The sequence below is a fragment of the Oncorhynchus tshawytscha genome, linkage group LG33 (genome assembly GCF_018296145.1).
Source record: "Oncorhynchus tshawytscha isolate Ot180627B linkage group LG33, Otsh_v2.0, whole genome shotgun sequence".
In the NCBI taxonomy this organism is placed as follows: domain Eukaryota; kingdom Metazoa; phylum Chordata; class Actinopteri; order Salmoniformes; family Salmonidae; genus Oncorhynchus; species Oncorhynchus tshawytscha.
The window spans coordinates 10,128,983-10,156,482 of record NC_056461.1 but is presented as its reverse complement, the minus strand read 5'-3'; the positions used below and the strand labels follow the sequence as shown (position 1 = coordinate 10,156,482).

At 43.4% G+C, this 27,500-nt stretch overlaps 1 protein-coding gene across 1 annotated transcript in view; it reads left to right on the top strand.

Moving 5' to 3' along the window:
- The window catches only part of LOC121841698 (ras/Rap GTPase-activating protein SynGAP-like), a 127,482-nt gene extending 117,211 nt beyond the window's left edge, over window positions 1-10,271 (top strand). Inside the window, exon 6 of the mRNA XM_042311715.1 lies at window positions 10,261-10,271. Within this exon, the coding sequence (XP_042167649.1) occupies window positions 10,261-10,271 (11 nt within the window). The remainder of the gene's footprint in view (window positions 1-10,260) is intronic.
- The last annotated feature ends 17,229 nt before the right edge of the window (window positions 10,272-27,500 follow it).

Sequence of the window (27,500 nt, the reverse complement as noted above, 5' to 3'; positions counted from 1 at the left end):
GGTCTTGGCTGAGGCTTCTCTCTTCTCCTGTCTGTTCCCTTTGAGCAGCGCCCGGTGAACAGAATAATTTAGTGCGGCAGACGTGAGATCTCTGTAGGTGTACTGTTTCAGTTCAAAAGCACTACGTTAATTTGACAGGTATGTGAATCCCGATAACTGTGTGGGAGTTGGCGTGTGTGGGTGTACACGTGAGAGCGAGATGGAGAGCGAGATGGAGAGCGAGACAAACAGAGAGAGGGAGAGAGAGAAAGAGAAAGACTGAGTTATGTACACAAATAAATCCAGGGGGATCTAAACTGTGCGAACTCAGTTAATGTGTTCTCTCTCTCACTCTCTCTCTCCCTCGCTCTCTCTCACTCCCTCGCTTTTCCTTTCACTCCCTCATTCTTTCTCTCTGTTATTTTTAACCTGCTACACCAATGCCGGGACAGTTAAACTGTAAAAAAAATAATAATAATTAAATAAAATATGCTTCATTAGCAGGGCAAGAGATTTTGTTTCTTTCTTTTCAGACCGTTTGTACAGCGTGCGTGCGTTGTAACTACCGTGGTTTAATGCAGTGGAGGGTCTGCCGATGTTTTGGACACTTTTGGTGAAGATGTGCTTTGCCAGGAAGGTGCTTTCTGTACCCATAAGTGTCTATATATTCATGACCTACAGTATGTGTGTGCGTGTGCGTGTTCGCGTGCATGCGTGTGCGCGTGCGTGTGTGCGCGTGCGTGCGTGCGTGTGTGTGTGTGTGTGTCGTCTTCTCAGCCCGTTGGAAGAGACTGTGCTGCGCTCCTCTCCCCTGGAGGAATGTGGTTATGAGAATGAATCAACTCAGTCTGCTTACTGGTTTACACAGTCTCCCAATACCACTGCAGCCAGCACTGTCCAGCCCTTCTCTCGCTCGTGGGCCAACAAGCCAAAATAACAAGCCTCTCTTTTGGTTTTGTTCAGCCTAGCTGGCAGCCTAAACTTACTCTATGTGGCGAGGCCAGCTCTCACTTATAGTAGCAGCTGATTCATCCTGGCTGTTGGAAACTGCTATTCATCAACCCTATGAAGGAATAGATTAAATGAATGAATATTTTATTGTCCCTTGGGGAAATGTGTCTGTTAATGAGCACTTCTTAATATCAACCTTTTTGGGGGGGCTTTTGGACTTCAGGAAATGTGCACTTGTTGAGTTGAGGGAGATCTACACTAGGCAGCCGACTTTCACCTATGATTATGACCTGGAGTTTTACCTAGTACAAACTCCAGACCCATGGTTTGAAGCAGGTGGCCTGAGGTTGCCATCCGTAGAATAACTAAAGCAGCATCAGCAACACTTGACAACCCATCCAAAACACGCTCATGTTCTTCGATGTATTTACCTTTTGTGATTGCTTCGTACCTCACAACATCCACGGTTTCTAGAGTGTTGGAAGGGACAGAGGCGAGTGTGGATCGGAGACTAACCTTTGTGACATGTTCTAATTTCTTCATCACACCCCATTGATTGTGATCTATAATTTGGCATTTGTTTTAAGTATAAATGGGCTCCCACTGGTTTGGGAGCCTGGCGGTAATTTACTGGTTGAACATTTGCTTTTTTTTACACTGCCAATGCCAGGGTCAGATGGGACACGATATGTTCGTGTACGAGTACAAACGCTTTAGAACTTCACTAGCAGAGAGAGTTAGAGAGAAAGGGGAGAGAGAAAGAGACAGAGGACAGAGAAAGCTGACATAGATGCTGAGAGAGAGAGAGAGACAGAGAGAGAACAGGAAAGAAAGGGGAGAGAGAGAAAGGGGGTACAGGGGCATCAGGAGGAGTACATTCTTACAAAAAAAGGTTCAAAGTGGAACCATAAAAGGTTCTTCGGTTTGTCCCCATAGAGGAACCCTTTTTGGAACTGGGTAGAACTTTTTGTAGACGGTTTTATTTACACTGGTCCCATGTTATATTTTTCCATACGCACAAAAAGCTTTCTCTCAAATTCTGTGCACAAATGTGTTTACATTCCTGTTAGTACGTACTTCTCCTTTGCCAGGAAGGGGGATCCCGATTGGCGCAGCAGTCTAAGCCACTGCATCTCAGCACTGGAGGTGTCACTACATACATCCTGGTTCAATTCCAGGCGGAACCGTTCTTAGAGGGTTCTAGGAAGAATCTCTGCGCATTCAATTTGCGCAGAACTCTTCAGAAAGTCTCCTTCCAATAGAGGATGCTGGGAAATATTATATATGGTTCTTCTGATCAAAACAGTTCTTGGTAGGACCTGCCGCAACGAACACTTTCGGGAACACTCTTTTCTAAGATTGTAGGGTGGGGTAGGGAAACCAGGGCAGAGGGGTAGGGGTACGTAAGGGAGTAAACAAGGCATGGAGTGGGGTGGCGTGGACTCTGTCTGGCCTTTGTCACTTAACTATTGTCTGTACTTTAATAGATGCATAAAGTCAGTCGAACTGGGTATGCTCATTCCCTACATCATGTGAACTATAGTCTCTGAAACATTTCGACTAGCACACCTGCATGACTTTGTACAGAAGGAGATAGGGAGAGAGCTGGGTATGGAGACGTTAAGAGGAGAGAGAGGTTGAGAGGTTGAGAGGAGAGAGAGGTTGAGAGGAGAGAGAGGTTGAGAGGTTGAGAGGAGAGAGAGGTTGACGAGAGAGAGAGGTTGAGAGGTTGAGAGGAGAGAGAGGTTGAGAGGAGAGAGAGGTTGAGAGGAGAGAGAGGTTGAGAGGAGAGAGAGGTTGAGAGGAGAGAGAGGTTGAGAGGTTGAGAGGAGAGAGAGGTTGACGAGAGAGAGAGGTTGAAAGACAAAAAGGGAGAGGTGGAAAGGGAGAGTGAAAAAAACGTCAATCTGTGGCCTTCCTTCATTGGCATGTAAATAGTGTTCTTTTGTCCCAGTTGAGGAGAGCTGAATTCCTCTGCTGGAGAAGGGAGCACAGGGAGGGGTGCAGAGCGAGGCGCAGGGGGACACTCACACCCCTGGGGGGGTCACATTTTGTAAGGGAGTCAGGGAGGAGGACTACACCACACTATTGCCGATTCACACTTACTAGTCAGTGAAACACTGGGGAAAAACAGACTCTCTCTCCATTTCTCTCGTTCCCTCTCTCTTTCCCTCTCTCTCTAACTCCATCTTTCCCTTTCTTTCAACTGAACCAGGGGACTGAATTACTGGACGTTGACCAGCTAGAAGCTTGTTTTCACTGCAGTTAGAAATGGACACAGCAGCCATTTGCAAGTGGGACGGTCTTGAAGGTTTAATAGAGGGAGTGTATTGTCTTGTCTCTTCCGTTTCCCTCTTTTGAATGAAATACATATATTTGTTTTTATCTTGCTCGCTGTAGTGTGCTAGTTGTATTCAGAATGTGTGTATGTGGTCTGAGACACACACTGCTCTGCTACCACACCGCCACGTACATAAGTGAAGGCTTTTAGAAAGGGACGGTGTGGTAGTTGAGGTGAGTGGACCGTAATCTTCTTCCTGGTCCATTCCTGTCCATTTTACAGGCTCTCAGTCAGTTCACTGAGGTTATACATTAGCCAAGGTGTTACCGTGTGCTTTATATACTTAGTCTGCTTCAATGGCCTGACATCCAAGCACTATGTAAGAAGGTTTTCTGGTGTGTCCTCTATCCTGTCTGATGACAGGATATGGGCTTTCTGGTGTGTGGCTTTCTGGTGTGTGTGTTTGTGCGCATGTGTGCATGCGTGAATGCTTCTGTGCGCACATGTGTGTGGTGTTTGTGTATCCATGTATGTACATTGGTGTGTGTGTGTGTGTGTGTGTGTGTGTGTGTGTGTGTGTGTGTGTGTGTGTGTGTGTGTGTGTGTGTGTTTCTGCACGTGTACAACACACATTCGTGTTTGTGTTTATGCAGCAGCTAATCAGCACGGACGCTAACAGCTCATGAGCATCCGCCAATGGGCCTCCATCCAAGACCCGCACCAGAAGCATCCTCTCCTTTAGTCTGGCTGCGTGTGCTGCGGAGAAAGAAGAAGCAGCCTCCTGTCTTTGTCTGAGTCAGTCCGACAGATGTCATTATTTACACCCGCCAAAAATGCACATTCATACACTATACTGCGTCCCAAATGGCACCCTATTCCCCTCTGGGCCCTGCTCAAAAGTAGTGCACTATATAGACAATAGGGTGACATTTGCGATGGTTCCAACACCTCCAAAACCTAATGTCCATCTGGGCACTATTCCATTTATGCAGATCTGATTGTGGCCCAGGGGAGTGAGCAGGGAATATAAGTATATTAAAATCTGCACACAGCAGCACAGCACAGCTAGATCTTATTTATGGAAGTGTACAGGTTTTAAGAGGTAAACAGCCAACAGTCTGAAGTCACTTCAGCCAATGAGATCTCAGTACTTCTAGCTTTGCTGTTAGATCCTGCGGACTTGAGGCCATCATCCTGAGGCCATCATGGATACAGACTCTGCAGAGAGCGAGAGAGAGAGAGAGAGTGAGAGGGAGCGAATGAGAGAGTGTAGTACTATACTGTAACAAATAGCTGTAAATTTACAGCAAAACGTTTACAGTTAGCTACTGTAACTCTATATTACAGTACAGTACTATAAAGAGCCATGCATTATGGGGTGTCAATGGCATTCGCTACACTGTTGTAAAATGTTACAATACCATTTTACAGTAAAGTACTAAATTTATAGCAGTATACCGTGAACTATGGTGCATTGTGGGAAATAATCTCTGGCTCATGAACATATTTAAAGACATGCTTTGCAAGAGGCTATATGTTGCAGTCATTAGTGAGAATGCTGTTCTGCACAGAATGCAGTACCATACTGCATTTAAAAAAAAATATTTGTTCAGTAAATTTCCAGTAACTTACTGGCTACTGTGCTGCCAGAAATGTACTGTAATTCAGTACTACCACAAAGAATACCATAGTGGAATTTTGTAGCGTCAAAAACATTTGGTGTTGTTGTGGCTCATTTATCAAATTTGAGGCGTGCCTTATAAGAGGCTATACTTGTTGCACCCGTTAGTGAGAGTGCTGTACCAATTTAAGTGATATGTGGTAGTAGTTCCCTAGCAATTAAATGTATTTTTACCCTGTAATCACGTCCAGTTTGGAAGCTTTTGTTTAGGCCCCTTGAAGTGCAAGTGATATAAAACACCACATATTCATAAATATGCTGTAAGATACACATACCTAGCAGCCAACCTGCTTGCACTAATCTAATGTAATTACAGTACCAACATGATTACAGTAGCCCATATTTTCTTACTGTGTAGTAGGCTAGTTTTTACTGTATTGTATCGTGTCATTGCTCTGCATTTTCCACTACCAACCAGGAAGCTTGTGGTAAATTGCTGTGAATATTAAAGTAACATCATTTGCACTAGCCAGAGATAGGCAAATACTTATATTCAAAAGGTATCTTGTTAAAAAATACAAGATGTGTTGAAGACCGATGTGTTCCTAACTTCAACAACATTCCCAGTAAACGGTTACAGAAATATTTGACTTGCTATGACTGTGACGTGTGTTTGTTTTTATCAGCCTCAGACGAACGCACTGACTGTCACTCTGGACAAGAGAGTCTGCTAAATGACCAAAATATCAAATGTTAAAAATGTACATTTGCAAAGCACACTGCTGGGTATTATTCTAATGACCTCCGCCCTCAAGCTATTTGTATTTTGATCAAATTTGACTTTGTTTTGGGGGTCGGAGGTCATTAGAATGATACCCAGCAGTGTGCTTTTCAAGTGTTAAATGGTACATTTACATTTTGGTCATATAGCAGACGCTCTTATCCAAAGAAGAATATACCACAGTCACAGCAAGTAAAAAGAGTGTTACTGTTAAAGAGAATGTCGTAGTTAATCGGGCTACTTGCCAGCATATATCTGTATTAGAAAATACAAAATAGGCTACGTGAATTGTAATCCAGGCCTGTGAAATACACATTTCAAAATAGGTATTGAACGTATTGAAATAATTATATCAAATACATGTAACAGAAATACAGAAATACTGTTGGTACTAACAGTTTATTAACCACTATGCTTCCAGTAGTGCACTATACGTTCCAGAAATACAGCATATTGCTGTAGTCAGGTGTTCCATTAATATGCTGAACATTTTTGTTACAGCAAAGGTCCTATACATCTACAGTAATTTACTGGCTTCTGTGCCGCCGGTCATTTATTATAAATGTACAGTAACCTACTGGCTACTGTGCTGCCAGTAATTGACTGTAAAAATTACAGGTTTTCTTTCACTGTGTTAAAGGGATACTTCAGGATTTTGGCAATGTCTCTCTTTAATGTCTCTGTGTCCAGTATGAAGGAAGTTTGAGGTAGTTTTGCAAGCCAATGCTAACATTGTGCTAATGCTAATTAGCAATTCAAATCAAATCAAATCAAATTTCATTTGTCACATACACATGGTTAGCAGATGTTAATGCGAGTGTAGCGAAATGCTTGTGCTTCTAGTTCCGACAATGCAGTAATAACCAACAAGTAATCTAACTAACAATTCCAACACTACTGTCTTATACACAGTGTAAGGGGATAAAGAATATGTACATAAGGATATATGAATGAGTGATGGTACAGAGCAGCATAGGCAAGATACAGTAGATGGTATCGAGTACAGTATATACATATGAGATGAGTATGTAAACAAAGTGGCATAGTTAAAGTGGCTAGTGATACATGTATTACATAAGGATGCAGTCGATGATATAGAGTACAGTATCAACGTATGCATATGAGATGAATAATGTAGGGTAAGTAACATTATATAAGGTAGTATTGTTTAAAGTGGCTAGTGATATATTTACATCATTTCCCATCAATTCCCATTATTAAAGTGGCTGGAGTTGAGTCAGTGTCAGTGTCAGTGTCAGTGTGTTGGCAGCAGCCACTCAATGTTAGTGGTGGCTGTTTAACAGTCTGATGGCCTTGAGATATAAGCTGTTTTTCAGTCTCTCGGTCCCAGCTTTGATGCACCTGTACTGACCTCGCCTTCTGGATGATAGCGGGGTGAACAGGCAGTGGCTCGGGTGGTTGATGTCCTTGATGATCTTTATGGCTTTCCTGTAACATCGGGTGGTGTAGGTGTCCTGGAGGGCAGGTAGTTTGCCCCCGGTGATGCGTTGTGCAGACCTCACTACCCTCTGGAGAGCCTTACGGTTGTGGGCGGAGCAGTTGCCGTACCAGGCGGTGATACAGCCCGCCAGGATGCTCTCGATTGTGCATCTGTAGAAGTTTGTGAGTGCTTTTGGTGACAAGCCGAATTTCTTCAGCCTCCTGAGGTTGAAGAGGCGCTGCTGCGCCTTCTTCACGATGCTGTCTGTGTGAGTGGACCAATTCAGTTTGTCTGTGATGTGTATGCCGAGGAACTTAAAACTTGCTACCCTCTCCACTACTGTTCCATCGATGTGGATAGGGGGTGTTCCCTCTGCTGTTTCCTGAAGTCCACAATCATCTCCTTAGTTTTGTTGACGTTGAGTGTGAGGTTATTTTCCTGACACCACACTCCGAGGGCCCTCACCTCCTCCCTGTAGGCCGTCTCGTCGTTGTTGGTAATCAAGCCTACCACTGTTGTGTCGTCCGCAAACTTGATGATTGAGTTGGAGGCGTGCGTGGCCACGCAGTCGTGGGTGAACAGGGAGTACAGGAGAGGGCTCAGAACGCACCCTTGTGGGGCCCCAGTGTTGAGGATCAGCGGGGTGGAGATGTTGTTGCCTACCCTCACCACCTGGGGGCGGCCCGTCAGGAAGTCCAGTACCCAGTTGCACAGGGCGGGGTCGAGACCCAGGGTCTCGAGCTTGATGACGAGCTTGGAGGGTACTATGGTGTTGAATGCCGAGCTGTAGTCGATGAACAGCATTCTCACATAGGTATTCCTCTTGTCCAGATGGGTTAGGGCAGTGTGCAGTGTGGTTGAGATTGCATCGTCTGTGGACCTATTTGGGCGGTAAGCAAATTGGAGTGGGTCTAGGGTGTCAGGTAGGGTGGAGGTGATATGGTCCTTGACTAGTCTCTCAAAGCACTTCCTGATGACGGAAGTGAGTGCTACGGGGCGGTAGTCGTTTAGCTCAGTTACCTTAGCTTTCTTGGGAACAGGAACAATGGTGGCCCTCTTGAAGCATGTGGGAACAGCAGACTGGTATAGGGATTGATTGAATATGTCCGTAAACACACCGGCCAGCTGGTCAGCGCATGCTCTGAGGGCGCGGCTGGGGATGCAGTCTGGGCCTGCAGCCTTGCGAGGGTTAACACGTTTAAATGTCTTACTCACCTCGGCTGCAGTGAAGGAGAGTCCGCATGTTTTCGTTGCAGGCCGTGTCAGTGGCACTGTATTGTCCTCAAAGCGGGCAAAAAGTTATTTAGTCTGCCTGGGAGCAAGACATCTTGGTCCGTGACTGGGCTGGATTTCTTCTTGTAGTCCGTGATTGACTGTAGACCCTGCCACATGCCTCTTGTGTCTGAGCCGTTGAATTGAGATTCTACTTTGTCTCTGTACTGACGCTTAGCTTGTTTGATAGCCTTGCGGAGGGAATAGCTGCACTGTTTGTATTCGGTCATGTTACCAGTCACCTTGCCCTGATTAAAAGCAGTGGTTCGCGCTTTCAGTTTCACGCGAATGCTGCCATCAATCCACGGTTTCTGGTTAGGGAATGTTTTAATCGTTGCTATGGGAACGACATCTTCAATGCACGTTCTAATGAACTCGCACACCGAATCAGCGTATTCGTCAATATTGTTATCTGACGCAATACGAAACATCTCCCAGTCCACGTGATGGAAGCAGTCTTGGAGTGTGGAGTCAGCTTGGTCGGACCAGCGTTGGACAGACCTCAGCGTGGGAGCCTCTTGTTTTAGTTTCTGTCTGTAGGCAGGGATCAACAAAATGGAGTCGAGGTCAGCTTTTCTGAAAGGAGGGCGGGGCAGGGCCTTATATGCGTCGCGGAAGTTAGAGTAACAATGATCCAAGGTTTTTCCACCCCTGGTTGCGCAATCGATATGCTGATAAAATTTAGGGAGTCTTGTTTTCAGATTAGCCTTGTTAAAATCCCCAGCTACAATGAATGCAGCCTCCGGATAAATGGATTCCAGTTTGCAAAGAGTCAAATAAAGTTAGTTCAGAGCCATCGATGTGTCTGCTTGGGGGGGGATATATACGGCTGTGATTATAATCGAAGAGAATTCTCTTGGTAGATAATGCGGTCTACATTTGATTGTGAGGAATTCTAAATCAGGTGAAAAGAAGGATTTGAGTTCCGGTATGTTTCTTTCATCACACCATGTCTCGTTAGACATAAGGCATACGCCCCGCCCCTCTTCTTACCAGAAAGATGCTTGTTTCTGTCGGCGCGATGCATGGAGGAACCCGCTGGCTGCACCGCCTCCGATAGCGTCTCTCCAATGAGCCATGTTTCCGTGAAGCAAAGAACATTACAGTCTCTGATGTCCCTCTGGAATGCTACCCTTGCTCGGATTTCATCAACCTTGTTGTCAAGAGACTGGACATTGGCGAGAAGAATGCTAGGGAGTGGTGCACGATGTGCCGTCTCCAGAGTCTGACCAGAAGACCGCCTCGTTTCCCTCTTTTTCGGAGTCGTCTTTTTGGGTCGCTGCATGGGAACCATTCCGTTGTCCTGTTTGAAAGGCAGAACACAGGATCCGCGTCGCGAAAAACATATTCTTGGTCGTACTGATGGTGAGTTGACGCTGATCTTATATTCAGTAGTTCTTCTCGACTGTATGTAATGAAACCTAAGATGACCTGGGGTACTAATGTAAGAAATAACACGTAAAAAAACAAAACACTGCATAGTTTCCTAGGAACGCGAAGCGAGGCGGCCATCTCTGTCGGCGCCGGAAGTAAATTGCGCTAGTGCTAGTTAGCAACGTCATTCAAACTGCATGTAAAGACATAAAAATGGTATCCACAAGTTTATCTGACTCTGGGGAAGTAGATAAAGGGCCTCATTGCTAAAATCATGAAGTATCCCTTTAAGGCTGTTGGTGTATTAGGGATGCAATGATTCACCAATACGCATTGGTGCCCCGGTTCAAATGTTTAAGATGCATATGTTTAAGATGCATGATGCGTGCATCGGTCTGTGGGACCCCAAACCAATCAAAATGTAGCATGCATTAGTCAGGAAATTGATTCAAATGTTACGAATCGCCGGTCCACACATTTCTTTTCCTCATATTACTATCTTTTTACCATTCAAAAATATCTCTCATCTTTTGTGACAACTGATGTATCCTCTCCTTCAGTGTCGAACTAAGCATGTAACTGTGTTGACAGTCATTGATCAACAAGTAATTTAGCATGTAGATCAACCCAGGCAATACATGTATCTGTAGCCAGTGTACTTAAGAAAGAAAGTACTTAAGAAAAATACTTTTGTTGGGTATATGTACCTTACTTTGCTATTTATATTTTTGACAACATTTACTTTCACTTCACCACATTCCTAAAGAAAATAATGCACTTTTTACTCCATAAAATTTCCATGAGACTCAAAGTGCTCGTTAGATTTTGAATGCACAGAAAATGTTCCAATTCACACACTTTTTAAGAGAACATCTCTGGTCATCCATACGGCCCCTGATCTGGAGAACTCACTAAACACAAATGTTTCTTTTGTAAATTATGTCTGAGTGTTGATATGTGCCCTTGGATATCCGTAAATAATACAAATAAAAAAAATACAATTGTGCAGTCTGGTTTGCTTTATAGAAGGACTTTAAAAATGTTCATACTTTTACTTTTTATACTCAAGTATATTTTAGCAATTTCATTTACTTTTGATACTTAAGTTTATTAAAAACCAATACTTTTAGACTTTTACTCAAGGAATATTTTACCGGGTGACTTTCACTTCTACTTGAGTCATTTTCTATTAAAGGTCTTTACTTTGACTCAAGTGAATACTTTTACTCGCGTTTGATTTAGATTGTTCTGGCACTGTCACCAATAGTTTTGGTAGTTTTGCTTAAAATAAACCTGTGCATGTGGTCATTTTTTTAAACACAGGGTAAGGTTGATAGTTTCATAAGGAGGACAACGATTGCTTTTTCAACTGCACGGCTGAGGCAGGAGTAAAATAAACCTTCCAAACGATCAAAATCATTTTTGATGTTGAGACAGGGGGGCAAGAAACGAATTTGTTAAGATCAACATTGAAACGTTACAAGCTCAAACATTTGGAATCTGCAAAAATGACACATTAATTAAGTGGATGATGGTGATTTCAGATCAAACATGTATGGACAAAAAAAAAAACATTACCCCTCTTATCTGATAGCGGGTAGATGCCCAGTTTCCCTTATGGGTCCGCTCAGGTGCCTACATACACCATAGACATGCACTGGGTGTACACAATATTAGGAAAAACGTCCTAATATTAGGAAAACTTCCTAATATTGAGTTGCACCCCCTTTTGCCCTCAGAACAGCTTCAATGGGTCGTGGCATGGACTCTACAAGGTGTTGAAAGTGTTCCACTGTGACGCTGGCCCATGTTGACTCCAATGCTTCCCACAGTTGTGTCAAGTTGGCTGGTAGTAGATCTCTACTCCGAATAGCTCTATCTCATCCCACAGATGCTCAATTGCATTGAGATCTGGTGACTGGGCAGGCCACTTCAATAGCTGAATTCACTGTCATGTTTGTGGAACGAGTCCTGGACAATCCTAGGCTTGTGGAATGGGGCATTATCCTGCTGAAAAATATTCACTCACAGATAGATACACTGCTGCCATGAAGAGATGCACCTGGTTGGCAATGATGTTCAGACATCCCGTGGCATTCAAATGTTGCTCCACTTTTATCAAGGGACCCAATGAAAACACACCCCTCACCATCACACCACCAGCCTGTAATGTGGACGCGGCATGATGGATGCATGTCCTCATGTGGTTTTCTCCATACTTTAGTTCTCCCATCAGCGTAAAACAGCAGGAACCGGGATTCATCAGACCAGGCAATGCTTTTCCTCATTACATGTTGAATGCTTAACAGGACAGAAAATGGTCCAATTCACACACGTATCAAGAGAACCTCCCTGGTCACCACTACTGCCTCTGATCTGCAGGACTCACTAAACACAAATGATATCTGAGTGTTGGTATGTGCCCTTGGATATCCGTAAATAAATTAAACTTGAAAATTGTGCCGTCTGGTTTGCTTAATATAAGGACTTTTGAATGATTCATACTTTCACTTGTAATACTTACCGTAAGTGTATTTTAGCAATTACATGTACTTTGATACTTAAGTACATTAAAAAAACAATACTTTTAGACTTTTACTCAAGTAGTATTATACCGGGTGACCTTCACTTTTACTTGAGTCATTTTCTATTAAGGTGTCTTTGCTTCTACTTAAGCGTGACAATTGGGTTCTTTTTTCCACCACTGCTGGAACTGCAATTCTTGACACATTCAAACCGGCGCCCCTGGCCACTATTACCATAGCCCATTCACACTCTGAGTGGCACACATGCACAATCCCTATCTCAATTGTCTCTAGGCTTGAAAATGCTTCTTTAATAAACCTTAAGAGTCTATTGACGTAATAAAAAAAATCCCCACCAAAGTCCTTCAGTTAAAGCTAGCTATATCCGTTTTTTTGCATGGGCTGCGTCTCAATCCACCACATCCGCCTACGTCGACATTTTAGCAAATTTATTAAGAGTAAAAACACATTTTATCACATTTACACAAGTATTTAGACCCTTTACTTTGTTGAAGTACCTTTAGCAGCGATTGCAGCCTCGAGTCTTTGTGGGTATGACTTTACAAGCTAGGCACACCTGTATTTGGAGAGTATCTCCCATTCATCTCTGCAGATCCTCTGAAGCACTGCCAGGTTGGATGGGGAGCGTCGCTGCACAGCTATTTTCATGTCTCTCCAGAGATGTTCAATCAGGTTCAAATCCGGGCACCGGCTGGGCCACTCAAGGACATTCAGAGACTTGTCCAGAAGCCACTCCTGCGTTGTATTGGCTGTGTGCTTAGGGTTGTTGTCCTGTTGAAAGTTGAATCTTCAGCCCAGTCTGAGGTTCTGAGTGCTCTGGAACAGGATCAAGGATCACCAAGGATCTCCCTGTACTTTTTTCCGTTCATCTTTCCCTCAATCCTGACTAGTCTCCCAGTCCCTGCCGCGGAAAAACATCCCCACAGCATGATGCTGCCACGAACATGCTTCACTGTAGGGATGGAACCAGGTTTCCTCTAGAGGTGACATTTGCATTCAGGCCAAAGTGTTCAATCTTGGTTTCATCAGACCAGAGAATGTTGTTTGTCATGGTCTGAGAGTTTTTAGGTGCCTTTTGGCAAACTCCAAGCGGGCTGCCATGTCCAGGAGTCCTGACATCGATGCTGCTGCTGTTGCTGCCCGTTACCACGCTGCTTGGTCCTTTTGTGGTGGGTGTTTCTGTAACAAATTTCCTCCTCTTCGTCTGAGGAGGAGTAAGGATCGGACCAAAGTGCAGCGTGGTAAGTGTTCATGATGATTTTAATTAAAGAAAGCACTGAACACTGAATCAAAACAATAAACGATGACGTGAAATTACAAACCCGAAACAGTACCGTGTGGCCCAAACACTCACATGGAAACAAACACCCACAACTCAAAAGTGAAACCCAGGCTAACGACACCTGCCTCGGATTGAGAACCATACTAGGCTGAACTCAAAACCCCAACATAAAAAAACACACATAGACTGCCCACCCCAACTCACGCCCTGACCATACTAAATAAAGACAAAACAAAGGAACTAAAGGTAAGAACGTGACACTTTGATATCCTTCCCCAGATCTTTGCCTCGACACAGTCCTGTCTTGGAGCTCTACCGACAATTCCTTAGAACCTCGTGGCTTCGTTTTTGCTCTGACATGCACTGTCAATTGTGTGTAGACTGATAAGGGGGAAAAAGTATATGTAATCATTTTAGAATAAGGCTGTAACATAACACAATTTGGAACAAGTCAAGGGGTCTGAATACTACACCTGGTCAGTCTATGTCACAGAAAGAGTAGGTGTTCCTAATGTTTTGTACACTCAGTATATACATGTCCATCATCTACACACACAATAACACACACACACATACAGGGAAGTCAGCTCAGACAGACCCAGCTCAAAGGACCCGCTCATGAGCTCCATCAGCAGCATATTTGAATTATTAGAATGGAAATTGAATGTGTTAATGCAGCAAATGTTAGTTCATCTGATCGTATCACATCAAACTGAATCGCATTGATTCGTTCCTCGAATCAAACCAAATCGCACCGAATTGTTTCAAACTAAACTTATCGTTCCTGTATTGTATCGGAGCCCATGTATCTAGAGACGTATTGAATCGTCTTGAAAGGGAAAGATGCACATCCCTAGTATTGGTGCTTTAAAGGCTGGTCCTGGTTCAGTTCTGTAATGATGGGGCCAGATTGCTTATTGTTGTGTTTAGCTGATCTAGGATCAGATCCATAATAAAGGTGTCATCAGTGTCATTAGTATGATAGTCTGTTGCTGACCTCTTCACGGCTAATCTAGGATCAGTTAATCAGTTAGTGCAATTAAGCCTGGCTGTTGTGTTGGTCTGTATTGGTGCTGTAAGCATTGTAAGCACCTGAATCTGATCTGTGTTTAGTATTCAGCATGACTCCATTTTGGCCCCATCTGTCAGGATCCCTGCTGAGAGAGACGTGTCATTATCCTACCTGGGAGGGAGGGAGGGGTAGAGACTGGGAGAGAGAAAGGAACAAGTAAAAAAACAAACAGATAATGCTGTTATAGCAAATGTACTGATTCTCTCCAGTTTGCATATGTTTATATGGTGTGTGTGTGTTCACAGTGTGTCGTGTGGGTGTTGTTTCGTGTTAGTCGCCATGTGTTGTATATAACATGGAGTGACGGCAGGGTATGTAGTAGAGCCAAGCATAGCCCTGAGCCCGTTACACAGTTAGAAAAAATGTATGGAGGGAATGTGCTTTTCATAGCAGTGTGTAAATCTTATGTAAATTAGCTAACATGTTTGCCAGAGAATGCGAGAGAGCGAGAAGGAGTGAGAGAGAGAGAGAGAGAGAGAGAGAGAGAGAGAGAAGAGATAGTGAGAGAGTGAGAAATACATAGAGAGAGAAAAAGGTAAGAAAGAGACACAAGCCGAAAAGAGAGACAGAGAATGAGAGGAAACAAGTGAGAATGATCACAGCCATTTCCTGGGTCATTCAAATCAAAGTTGAAAAGATAAGACAGGCTGAATTTGATCTGTTTTGTTTATCCTGCTTTTATTGTTTGTGGGATTTATCCCTGAGGACTGAACTAACTACACTGTGTTTTAGGGGTGTCATCTTATCTTCCCACAATGACTGGGCCCAAAGAAATATAGCCACCTTAATCAATCTATACAACTTACCAAATGTGTTTTATAAAAGTTTGTTTTGGAGAAGGTCAAACATTATATTACTATGATGACATATTATTATCTACAAATCAGCTGGGCTAGACAATCTGGACCCTCTCTTCGTAAAAATATTCACCGCCGTTGCAACCCCTATTACTAGTCTGTTCAACCTCTCTTTCATATCGTCTGAGATTCCTAAAGATTGGAAAGCGGCCTCGTTCATCCCACTCTTCAAAGGGGGTGACACTCTAGATCCAAACTGTTACAGACCTATATCCATCCTGCCCTGGCTTTCTAAACTCTTCAAAAGCCAAGTGAACAAACAGATCACTGACCATTTCGAATCCCACCGTACCTTCTCCGCTATGCAATCTGGTTTCCGAACTGGTCACGGGTGCACCTCAGCCACGCTCAAGGTCCTAAACGATATCATAACCGCCATCGATAAAATACAGTAGTGTGCAGCCATCTTCATCAACCTGGCCAAGGCTTTCGAATCTGTCAATCACTGTATTCTTATCGGCAGACTCAACAGCCTTGGTTTCTCTAATAATTGCCTCGCCTGGTTCACTAACTAGTCAGATAGAGTTCAGTGTGTCAAATCGGGGGCCTGTTGTCCGGACCTCTAGCAGTCTCTATGAGGGTGTCACAGGGTTCAATTCTCGGGCCGACTATTTTCTCTGTATATATCAATGATGTCGGTCTTGCTGTGGGTGATTCCCTGATCCAGCTCAACGCAGACAACACCATTCTGTACACATCTGGCCCTTCTTTGGACACTGTGTTAACAAACCTCCAAACAAGCTTCAATGCCATACAACACTCCTTATGTGGACTCCAACTGCTTTTAAATGCAAGTAAAACAAAATGCATGCTCTTCAACCGATCGCTGCCCACACCCGCTCGCCCGACTAGCATCACTACTCTGGACGGTTCTGACTTAGAATATGTGAACAACTATAAATACCTAGGTATCTAGCTAGACCGTAAACTCTCCTTCCAGACTCAGATTAAGCGTCTCCAATCCAAAATGAAATCTAGAATCGGCTTCCTATTTCGCAACAAAGCCTCCTTCACTCATGCTGTAAAACTGACCATCCTACCGATCCTTGACATCAGTGATGTAATTTACAAAATAGCCTCCAACACTTTATTCAGCAAATTGGATGCAATCTATCACAGTGCCATCAGTTTTGTCACCAAAGCCCAATATACTGCCCACTACAGCAACCTGTATGCTCTCGTTGGCTGGTCCTCGCTACATATTTGTCGCCAAACCCACTGGCTCCAGGTCATCTATAAGTCTTTGCTAGGTAATGCCCCACCTTATATCAGCTCACTGGTCACCACAGCAACACCCCCCCGTAGCACGTGCTCCAGCAGGTATATTTCACTGGTCATCCCCAAAGCCAGCACCCCCTTTGGCCGCCTTTCCTTCCAGTTCTCTGCTGCCAATGATTGGAACAAATTGCAAAAATCACTGAAGTTGTAAACATATCTCCCTCACAATCTTTAAGCATCAGCTGTCAGAGCAGCTTACCGATCTGTAAATAGACATCCAACCAACCGCCTACCTCATCCCATTTTTGTTTTTGTTTTTCTGCTCTTTTGCACACCAGTATTTCTACTTGCATATCCTTATCTGCACATCTATCACTCCAGTGTTAATTGCTAAATTGTAATTACTTCGCCACTATGGCCTATTTATTTCCTTACCTTTTTACTTCATTTGCACACACTGTATACAGATTTGTCTATTGTGTTATTGACTGTACGTTTGTTTATCTCACGTGTAACTCTTTATTGTTGTTTTTGTCGCACTGCTTTGCTTTATCTTGGCCAGGCCGCAGTTGTAAATGAGAACTTGTTCTCAACTGGCCTCCCTGGTTAAATAAAGGTGAAGTTAAATATTTAAAAAGTATCACAATATTTGTTTCTTCCTCATCTGTAACTTGTATTCTCCTTTACATATGAACACTATAAACGTGCATTCAATATTATCAGTATGTCCTAATCTGTCTGTCAATGGTGCCCCTGTAGCTCTGATCGACAAGGATCCTTCGGCAACTGTCTAAATTAGTTTAGCTCTTGGAAGTTGTAAGGATTCTTTTACTGCTAAAAGTATACACAGTGTACAAAACATTTGGAATACCTTCCTAATATATAGTTGCAACCCCTTTTGCTTTCAGAACAGCCTCAGTTCGTCAGGGCATAGACTCAAGGCGTTGAAAGCGGTCCACAGGTATGCTGGCACATGACCCCAATGGTTCCCACAGTTGTGTCGAGTTGGCTGGTAGTAGATCTCTACTCCGAATAGCTCTATCTCATCCCACAGATGCTCAATTGCATTGAGATCTGGTGACTGGGCAGGCCACTTCAATAGCTGAATTCACTGTCATGTTTGTGGAACGAGTCCTGGACAATCCTAGGCTTGTGGAATGAGGCATTATCCTGCTGAAAAATATTCACTCACAGATAGATACACTGCTGCCATGAAGAGATGCACCTGGTTGGCAATGATGTTCAGACATCCCGTGGCATTCAAACGTTGCTCCACTTTTATCAAGGGACCCAATGAAAACACACCCCTCACCATCACACCACCAGCCTGCAATGTGGACGCGGCATGATGGATGCATGTACTCGTGTTTTCCTCCATACCCTAGTCCTCAAATCTGTGTGAAACAGCAGGACCCGGGATTCATCAGACCAGGCAATGTTTTTCCAATTCTCCGGTGTCCAGTGTTTTCGTTCCTTAGCCCACTGCAAGCACAGTTTCTTGTTTTTTTGCTAAAAGAAGTGGAACTCTGTAAGGTTGTCAGCTGCCATACCCCATTCTTGTCAAGGTACGACGAGTTGCTCATTCTTTTATGGGCAATGTTGTACTGGACTGTCAGTTGACTAACTTTAGTCCATCTATTGCTCAGTACAATTCCTGTCAGCCTCTGTCCTCTTTCATCAATAACCTGTTTTTAACCACTGGCCTGCCATTGGCTGGATGTCCTTTGGGTGGTGGACCATTGTTGATACACACGGGAAACTGTTGAGAGTGAAAAACCCAGCAGCGTCGCAGTTCTTGACACACCTGGCACCTACTATCATACTCCATTCAAAGGCACTTGTGCATTTTGTCTTGCCCATTCACCCTTGGAATAGCACACGTGTCCACAATCTATGGCTCAAGGCATAAAACCTCTTCTTCAACCCATCTCCTCCCCTTCATCTACACTGACGGAAGTGAATTTAACAGGTGACATCCATAAGGAATCATAGCTTTCACCCTGGATTCACCTCGGTGCAAATCACATTGTATGTCCCATGACCCACCGTAAACTCTCCAGAAAAGTTATTATTTACTGAAACAGATCACTTTTGGCCAAGGTGCCCTGTGACAGTGAGCGGATGTGTCTGTGAGCCAGTACCTTTTTGGTGTGTGTGTCAGGCAGTGGCGATTGTAGCATGTAAAAATATCCTGAACTTAAATTTCAAATGTTGGTTGAGTGTGTTTGTTATCGCTTCCATACAGGGGCGTCATGCCCGTTGAGACTGAAGAGGCAGAGGGTTTTGGCACGGTTTGGAAAACCTCAGTTTTAATCCAATCTCTTTTTAAAAACTATAGCCATCTTCACTCAAGTCTGAGCCGAAAGGAAAGCAACATCACTTCATTTAGTAATGCACAATTAGGGATTCAGCACAAACATTCTCATTGCCACAAATACCTCAGTCTTTTCAATGCCTATTTGGCATCCAAAGATCCAAACCTCTGACTCATGTTGTGAGTATGGAGATCAGAGGATGACTCATCCAATTGAGTGACTGAGATAATGTCACTGACAGAGATACTGAGTCTGTTGTTCCTACACTCATTTAAATGGGTCTGACAGATGAAAAAGCAGTGCCCTGGTGGAGTGTGTACGTGTGACTAGCACTGACGCTAATGAGACGCAATGAGCACCGGATGACAATCAGAGATAACTGTGGTCTGTCCTGCAAATACAACTCAGCCTGAAAATGGGTGAAACATATATTTATTCATTCATTCATTCATTGTCATTCATCTATTTAAAACATGAAATGGTTGAACCTTGCGTGTAGAGCTCCAAGTGATCCACAGTTCCACACGCAGATTCACTCTCACACACACACAGTGAGTGAAGTTTTAAGTTGCTCTACCATTTCTGTCTTGTTCCATGTGAAGTAGGGATGTTCCTATGGGTTGCCTGCTGTTGCATTGTGGGTGGAAAGTGGGCTGTCTCTCCTGTGCCATGTGTGCGTGTGTGTGCGTGTGTGCGTGTGTGTTTGTGTGTATGTGTGTGTGTGTGTTTGTGTCTGTGCGTGTGTGTGTGTGTGTGTGTGTTTGTATGTGCGTGTGTGTGTGTGTGTGTGTTTTGTGTCTGTGCGTGCATGTGTGTGTCTGTGTCTGTGTCTGTGTCTGTGTCTGTGCGTGCGTGTGTGTGTGTGCGTGTGTCATTTGGGCTGCAGGAGAACATTTCGGAGCAGAGTGGGCGTCTCCGCCTCCACGCTGTCGCTCTTCATCTCTTCCTCCCGGCCCGCTGCACTCGTTTCAATCCCTCTTTCTATCTATCCACTTACATTTGAGTGATTTAGCAGTCGCTCTTATCCTCTTTTCCTCTCTCCGCTTCGCTCTCCTCGCCTTTGTCTCTTTCCACTGCCTTTGTTTCTTTCTCACTTTCTGTCGTTAACAACTCGGCTTTATCTCGCTCCCCATCTTTCTCCCTCTCTCTTCCCATCCCTCTCTCTCTCTTATTCCTCCTCTTTTCGCTCGTTCACTTCCTCCTCTCAGGTTTCTCTGTGGTCTCAGGGGAGGGTGAGGACACATGTAGAAGCCTCAGAGGCGTAAAGGATTAATGAATGACCTCTAGCCTGACGGAGACTGTACACCTTTCAGTCTGCTGAGACACATGCATATCAATGCACACACACACACACACACACGTACACAAACAGTTAGACACATTGTTTTGACATACCTTTGACGTCGAAAACAAACAATGGGATAGAGAGAGGGGAGCTGGAGAGAGAGAGAGAGAGAGAGAGAGAGAGAGAGAGAGAGAGAGGTTAGTGACAGAGGAGAAGGAAAAATAGTGGAGATACAGTGAAAGGTGTCAGAGGGAGTTACCTACAGGATGAGAGGATTCACTGATTCTTTCTCTTTGTGTTCCTGTGTATGTCACGCCCTGGCCTTAGTATTTCTGTGTTTTCGTTATTATTTTGGTTAGGCCAGGGTGTGACATGGGGATTTATGTGGTTAGTTTTGTCTGGGGTTGTGTGTAGTTATGGGATTGTGGTTAGAGTAGTACTCTAGGTAAGTCTATGGTTGCCTAGAGTGGTTCTCAATCAGAGGCAGGTGTTTATCGTTGTCTCTGATTGGGAACCATATTTAGGCAGCCATATTCTTTAGGTCTCTTGTGGGTGATTGTTCCTGTCTTTGTGTTTGTGGCACCAGATAGGACTGGTTTGGTTTGTTCACGGTTCTTGTATTGTAGATTGTTGAACTTGAATCTTTATTAAAGATGTACAAAACTAACCACGCTGCATTTTGGTCCGCCTCTCTTTCACCAGAAGAAAACTGTTACAGTGTAACAGCCCATATTCCAGTGCCCTCTGTCTTCTGGAAGGTTCTCCCGGTCCCCTCCTTCTCTCTCAGTCTCCCTCACTCCCTCTGTCTAGGTCATTCTCTCGGACACCTCTCAATTCAATTCAAGGGACTTTACTGGCATGGGAAACATATGTTAACATTGCCAAAGCAAGTGAAGTAGATAAACAATAAAAATGTCAGTTGTAGTAAACAAACAGTAAACATTACACTCACAGACGTTCCAAAAGAATAATGACATTACAGATGTCATATTATGTATGTATACAGTGTTGTAGCGATGTACAAATGGTTAAAGTACAAAAGGGAAAATTAATAAACCTAAATATGGGTTATATTTACAATGGTGTTTGTTCTTCACTGGCTGCCCTTTTCTTGTGGCAACAGGTCACATCTTGCTGCTGTGATGGCACACTGTTGTATTTCACCCAGTAGATATAGGAGTTCATCAAATTTGGGTTTGTTTTTTAATTCTTTGTGGATTTGTGTACTCTGAGGGAAATATGTGTCTCTAATATGGTCATACCTTTGGCAGGAGGTTAGGAAGTGCATCTCAGTTTCCACCTCATTTTGTGGGCAGTGTTCACATAGCCTGTCTTCTCTTGGGAGCCAGGTCTGCCTGCGGCAACCTTTCTGAATAGCAAGGCTATGCTCACTGAGTCTGTCCATATTCAAAGCTTTCCTTAAGTTTATGTCAGTCACGGTGGTCAGGTATTCTGCCACTGTGTACTCTCTGTTTAGGGAGAAATAACATTTGAGTTTTCTCTGTTTTTTTGTTCATTCTTGCCAATGTGTAAAGTAATTCTCTTTTTGTTTTCTCATGAATTGGTTGGGTCTAATTGTGTTGCTGTCCTGGGGCTCTGTGGGGTCTGTTTGATAACAGAGCCCCAGGACCAGCATGCTTAGGGGACTCTTCTCCAGGTTCACCTCTCTGTAGGTGATGGCTTTGTTATGGAAGGTTTGGGATTGGCTTCCTTTTAGGTGGTTGTAGAATTTAACAAATCTTTTCTGAATTTTGATAATTATCAGGTATCGGCCTAATTCTGCTCTGCATGAATTATTTGGTGTTTTACGTTGTACACAGAGGATATTTTTGCAGAATTATGCATGCAGTCTCAATTTGGTGTTTGTCACATTTTATGAGTTCTTTGTTGGTGAGAGGACCACAGACCTCACAACCATGAAGGGCAATTGGTTCTATAATTGATTCAAACATTTTTAGCCAGATCCTAATTGGTATGTCATATTTGATGTTCCTTTTGATGGCATAGAATTCCCTTCTTGCCTTGTCTCTCAGATCATTCACAGCTTTGTGGAAGTTACCTGTGGCGCTGATGTTTAGGCCAAGATATGTATAGTTTTTTGTGTGCTCTAGGGCAACGGTGTCTAGATGTAATTTGTATATTTGGTCCTGGCAACTGGACCTTTTTTGGAACACCATTATTTTGGTCTTACTGAGATTTACTGTCGGGCCCAGGTCTGACAGAATCTGTGTAGAATATCTAGGTGCTGCTGTAGACCCTCCTTGGTTGGTGACAGAAGCACCAGATCATCAGCAGACATTTGACTTCAGATTCTAGTAGGGTGAGGCCAGGTGCTGCAGTCTTTTCTAGTGCCCTCGTCAATTGGTTGATATATATGTTGAAGAGGGTGGGGCTTAAGCTGCATCCCTGTCTCACCCCACGGCCCTGTGGGAAGAAATGTGTGTTTTTTACCTATTTTAACTGCACACTTTTTGTTTGTGTACATGGATTTTATAATGTCGTATGTTTTTTCCCCCCAACACCACTTTCCATCAATTTGTATAGCAGACCCTCAAGCCAAATTGAGTCTAAGGCTTTTTGAAATCAACAAAGCATTATTTTGGTTTGTTTGTTTGTCAATTAGGGTGCTCAGGGTGAATATGTGGTCTGTCGTACGATAATTTGGTAAAAAGTCCATTTCACATTTTCTCAGTACATTGTTTTCACTGCGGAAATGTACGAGTCTGCTGTTAATGATAATGCAGAGGATTTTCCCAAGGTTGCTGTTGATGCATATCCCACGGTAGTTATTGGGATCAAATGTGTGACCACTTTTGTCGATTGGGGTGATCAGTCCTTGGTTTCAAATATTGGGGAAGATGCCAGAGCTAAGGATGATGTTAAAGAGTTTTAGTGTAGCCAATTGGAATTTGTTGTCTGCATATTTGATCATTTCATTGAGGATACCATCAACACCACAGGCCTTTTTGGGTTGGAGGGGTTTTATTTTGTCCTCTTGTTAATTCAAGGTAATTGGAGAATCCAGTGGGTTCTGGTAGTCTTTAATAGTTGATTCTAAGATTTGTATTTGATCATATATATGTTTTTACTGTTTGTTCTTTGTTATAGAGCTGATTTATACATACATCTCCATTTTGGAGCGATAATGCTTCATTTTATTGTTTGTTTAGTTTTTTCCAATTTTCCCAGAAGTGGTTAGAGTCTATGGATTCTTCATTTACATTGAGATCATTTCTGACATGATGTTTCTTCTTTTTCTTTAGTGTATTTCTGTATTGTTCGAGTGATTCACCATAGTGAAGGAATAGACTCAGGTTTTCTGGGTCTCTATGTTTTTGGTTGGATAGGTTTCTCAATTTCTTTCTTAGGTTTGGTGTAGGTCCGGGGGGGAATACTTGTGTTTACCTGCTGTATGGTAGGGTGGAAGTCTTTCGTGGTAGCAGTGTGGGTATAACCACTTGTGCATTGGGGAAAGTAGAAGACGCTTTTTCAATCACTCCCTTGAGTGCTGTGGCAACGCATTCCTGCTATGCTCTCAGGTCGTTTGTGCCTGAGTGTACTATTATGTGGCTAGGTTAACCTAGTTGGTCCTCAAACAGAAGGTCTGTTCTCAGTCGGTGTGGGGGTTGGCCGAACGCTCTAACCTGTCCTGTTTGAAACGTTTAGGGAAAGGTTAAGGTCTGGCGAGTGGATGTACTGGTATGTCTTCTGTATGGGTAGTTTGTAGTCCCGTGGTACAGTTATAGGGGGTAGTGGCGAGTGGATGTACTGGTATGTCTTCTGTATGGGTAGTTTGTAGTCCCGTGGTACAGTTATAGGGGGTAGTGGCGAGGGGATGTACTGGTATGTCTTCTGTATGGGTAATTTGTAGTCCCGTGGTACGGTTATAGGGGGTAGTGGCGAGGGGATGTACTGGTATGTCTTCTGTATGGGTCGTTTGTAGTCCCGTGGTACAGTTATAGGGGGTGGTGGCGAGTGGATGTACTGGTATGTCTTCTGTATGGGTAGTTTGTAGTCCCGTGGTACAGTTATAGGGGGTAGTGGCGAGGGGATGTACTGGTATGTCTTCTGTATGGGTAGTTTGTAGTCCCGCGGTACAGTTATAGGGGGTAGTGGTGAGGGGATGATCTGGTAGGCTTTGTGGTGGGGTTTAATTGAGGAATTGTGAGGTGCTTAGAGGGGGATGAGATAGTAGCCCTGTTGGTGGGGCTTGGGAGGAGTGTGGGGGTGGAGGAGGAGGTATTATGTTGATTCTGTGGATGAATGTCTCTCTTCCTCCTGGGCTAGAACAGCAGCAGAAACCTGAGAGGATTGATCAGATTGGGAGGAGAAAGAAAGAAAAGTTCACGTTATCCATGTATGGAACAGCCAAGTCAACTACAGTGTAGGTTCTTTATAATAGGGCATAAAGTTATAGCAGTGGAATAGCCTGTATGTATATGTGTAGTAAGAGTCTTCTTTCTAGCTGTAGTTTGGTGGGGAGAGAGTCCTGGCCTTCAGCCATGCACTTTTTTTTCTGGTCAACCACAGCTCTGGCTCTGATTGGACCATTCTCAGGAAGGAATTCTGCTCTCTGAGGTCTAGATCCCGCCCCCTCTGAGCCCTGGTTGCACTGGAACACAACGGCATTCCCTCTGCACACACGCAGGGGGAAAGTGTGTATGTGTGAGGGAGAGAGTGGCATTGTGTATGAGAGGGAAGGAGATAAAGAGAGTGACTGAAGCATTTAGGGACAGTTCAAATTTTACTGGAGGGGGTCTGATCCAACTCGAAGCACCTGCACAATGTAATATTTTAACGTGAACATTGCAGCAAAAGCGAACTCCTTCCTCCTCTACAACATTTCGAAGCCAGCTGTAGACTATTGTGTGATTGTGTTTGAGTCTGTTGTTAAATGTGAATGTTTACTGCTTTTCATTAAATCATGTATGGCTACAAATATTGTATATGTATTCCTTTATATGGGCAGGATATTGTAGCCTAGGCCTATGAAAAGTCGTTCATATCCGCAGAATGTTTTATATACATTTGTTCATATGGTTATATAAAGCCTGAATGCTAAAAACAGCCAATAGCCCGTCTAGTTTCTACAATGTATTTTCATTTTAAAGAATGTATTTTCATTTTTTATATTTTTTTACGCTACCCATTAACACCAACCATTCACTATAAAACATGTATTTATCTATGGAAAAGCTTAGGAAAATACAAAAATCCTGGTGCAACAATAAGTAGGCCTAAAAAACACGAAAAATAAGAACAGGCTACATGAATGCAGGGCCATAAAAACAAGTTCATAAAAAAATCTTCCAAGAATGTGCTTAGTTTTCTTGTCTCAAAAGGATTTTGGGGTCATTGAAAAGGATTGAAATGAATGTGTCATGAATAAGTGTCGAAGTAGGCTAGGCGCTCATTTTTCTCAGATGCAACATGAAACGGCAACTTGAAAGTGTAGCTAACGCTCTTCAGGTAAGACTCCAGCCGTTCAGTCGTGGTGTAATTCTGAACCAGTGACTTCAGATCCTTCTGTTGCTTGCGCCAGCGAGGTCTTTGCCATGGCGGTGGAATGCCAGCGTTCTCATTTAGCCTCTTTGCTGCTGTCGTTGCAATGGCTCGATTTAACGTCCAAATGGTGGGGTGGGTAGCGACAAGATTCGCCATGTCTTGCAGGACCAGCGTCATAGCAGTTCCATAATTCTGAAATGAAAAAAAGAAACCATGTTATTGGCCTTGGGCATGCTCTCATCGATAATAAGAATACGAGTAATAAAGCCTTTACTATGTTAATCAAGACATGCATATTGGCTTTCTTCGAATACGTTCAACCTTCTCCCCAACCCATGTTGCCTGAAAGTATGTCCGAAGCTTCTCCAGTGGATGTTCTGGACCCTGAAAGAACCGTGTATCCTGCATCATTTGGAGATAACCCCGTCAGTGAGCGTTACAGTATGTGACCCCTGCACTTCCGGAATAACTTATTTGCACTCTGTCGTTCCCGTCTGTAGGTGTAGCCTTTGTGCGCCAGGATATCTTTGGGAAGCACAGAGACGATACATTTGGTTAGGGATGTAGCCAGGACCTTGGATAAGTGAGTGCCACTGGAAAGTTGGTGGACTCTCATGTCCTCCCCATATTGTAGGCCTACAATCTGTGTATCCACTCTTTTCATTGGCCGATGCTATTGGTTGCATTTAAGACCTGGGTCGTTCGTTTTATTGATCTCAGTATGTCAATGTCAGTGTATCTTGTCATTTTGTGATTTTTGTGTTATTAAAAAATGTTATTGTAATGTCTCCAGTCATGCAAAACGATGTAGAATTGCAGGAAATTGTTTTAGAAAAGGCAATGCCGATTTGCGGTTCCCTGTCAGCCCCTGGTCTTCAGGGCTGAGCCCCTGGTTATGAAACTCTGGTGACCTCCCTGTTGCTTGTTCTGACCTCCTCTAAGAATAATGAATGCTGAGCAAGATCTTTTTAAGCAGAATATTTGGATTATTAACACATGAAGGACTCGCAATTAGTTTTCTGGACAATCAAAGCCATCCATCCAACCCATTTATTCAGATCTGGCTGTTCAAATTTCGTTAGTCATGTGACCGAGTCTTTTTTCAATTGAAACATCCAAATGTCCGCCCTTTTACCAGATATTTGTTTTTGCATGGAATATTCTATTTTCATAAGTGATCCAAATGTGGAATGCTGTAGATACTATAGATACTAACAGCTATGCATGATTTAATGAAGAGCAGAAAACAGACACGGCATTGTTTCAAATTCTTTAATAAAAGACTTGTAAACAGAAACAGGAAATAATCTATACAGCTGCCTTCACCGTTTCCCCGCCAAATAGGTCTACAAGGAATATCTACATATTATATCTCGATGACATTGAGTGTGCAAAGGGTTCTATGTGCTGTGTAGTAACTTCCATAAAAGGTTTTGCTCCACAAAAAGACTCATAAGCGATCAAGGTTTCATTAAAAAAAATGCACCACCCTCCCCAACGTACATTTTTTTTCGCCTGACCCTTCCCTTCCACTGTAAAAACAAATTGCACACCCTCCTCCCTCATAGACTTAACTCAAAATAATATTTATAACTACAAATAACAATAACTGTAGAGACACTGTGTTTCTAAAAGTGGATATCGACTTTTCCACGTTAGCATTCTTATGTTGCACAGTCAACGCCATGCAGAGATATGGGCCAGAACGTTGAGGGATTGC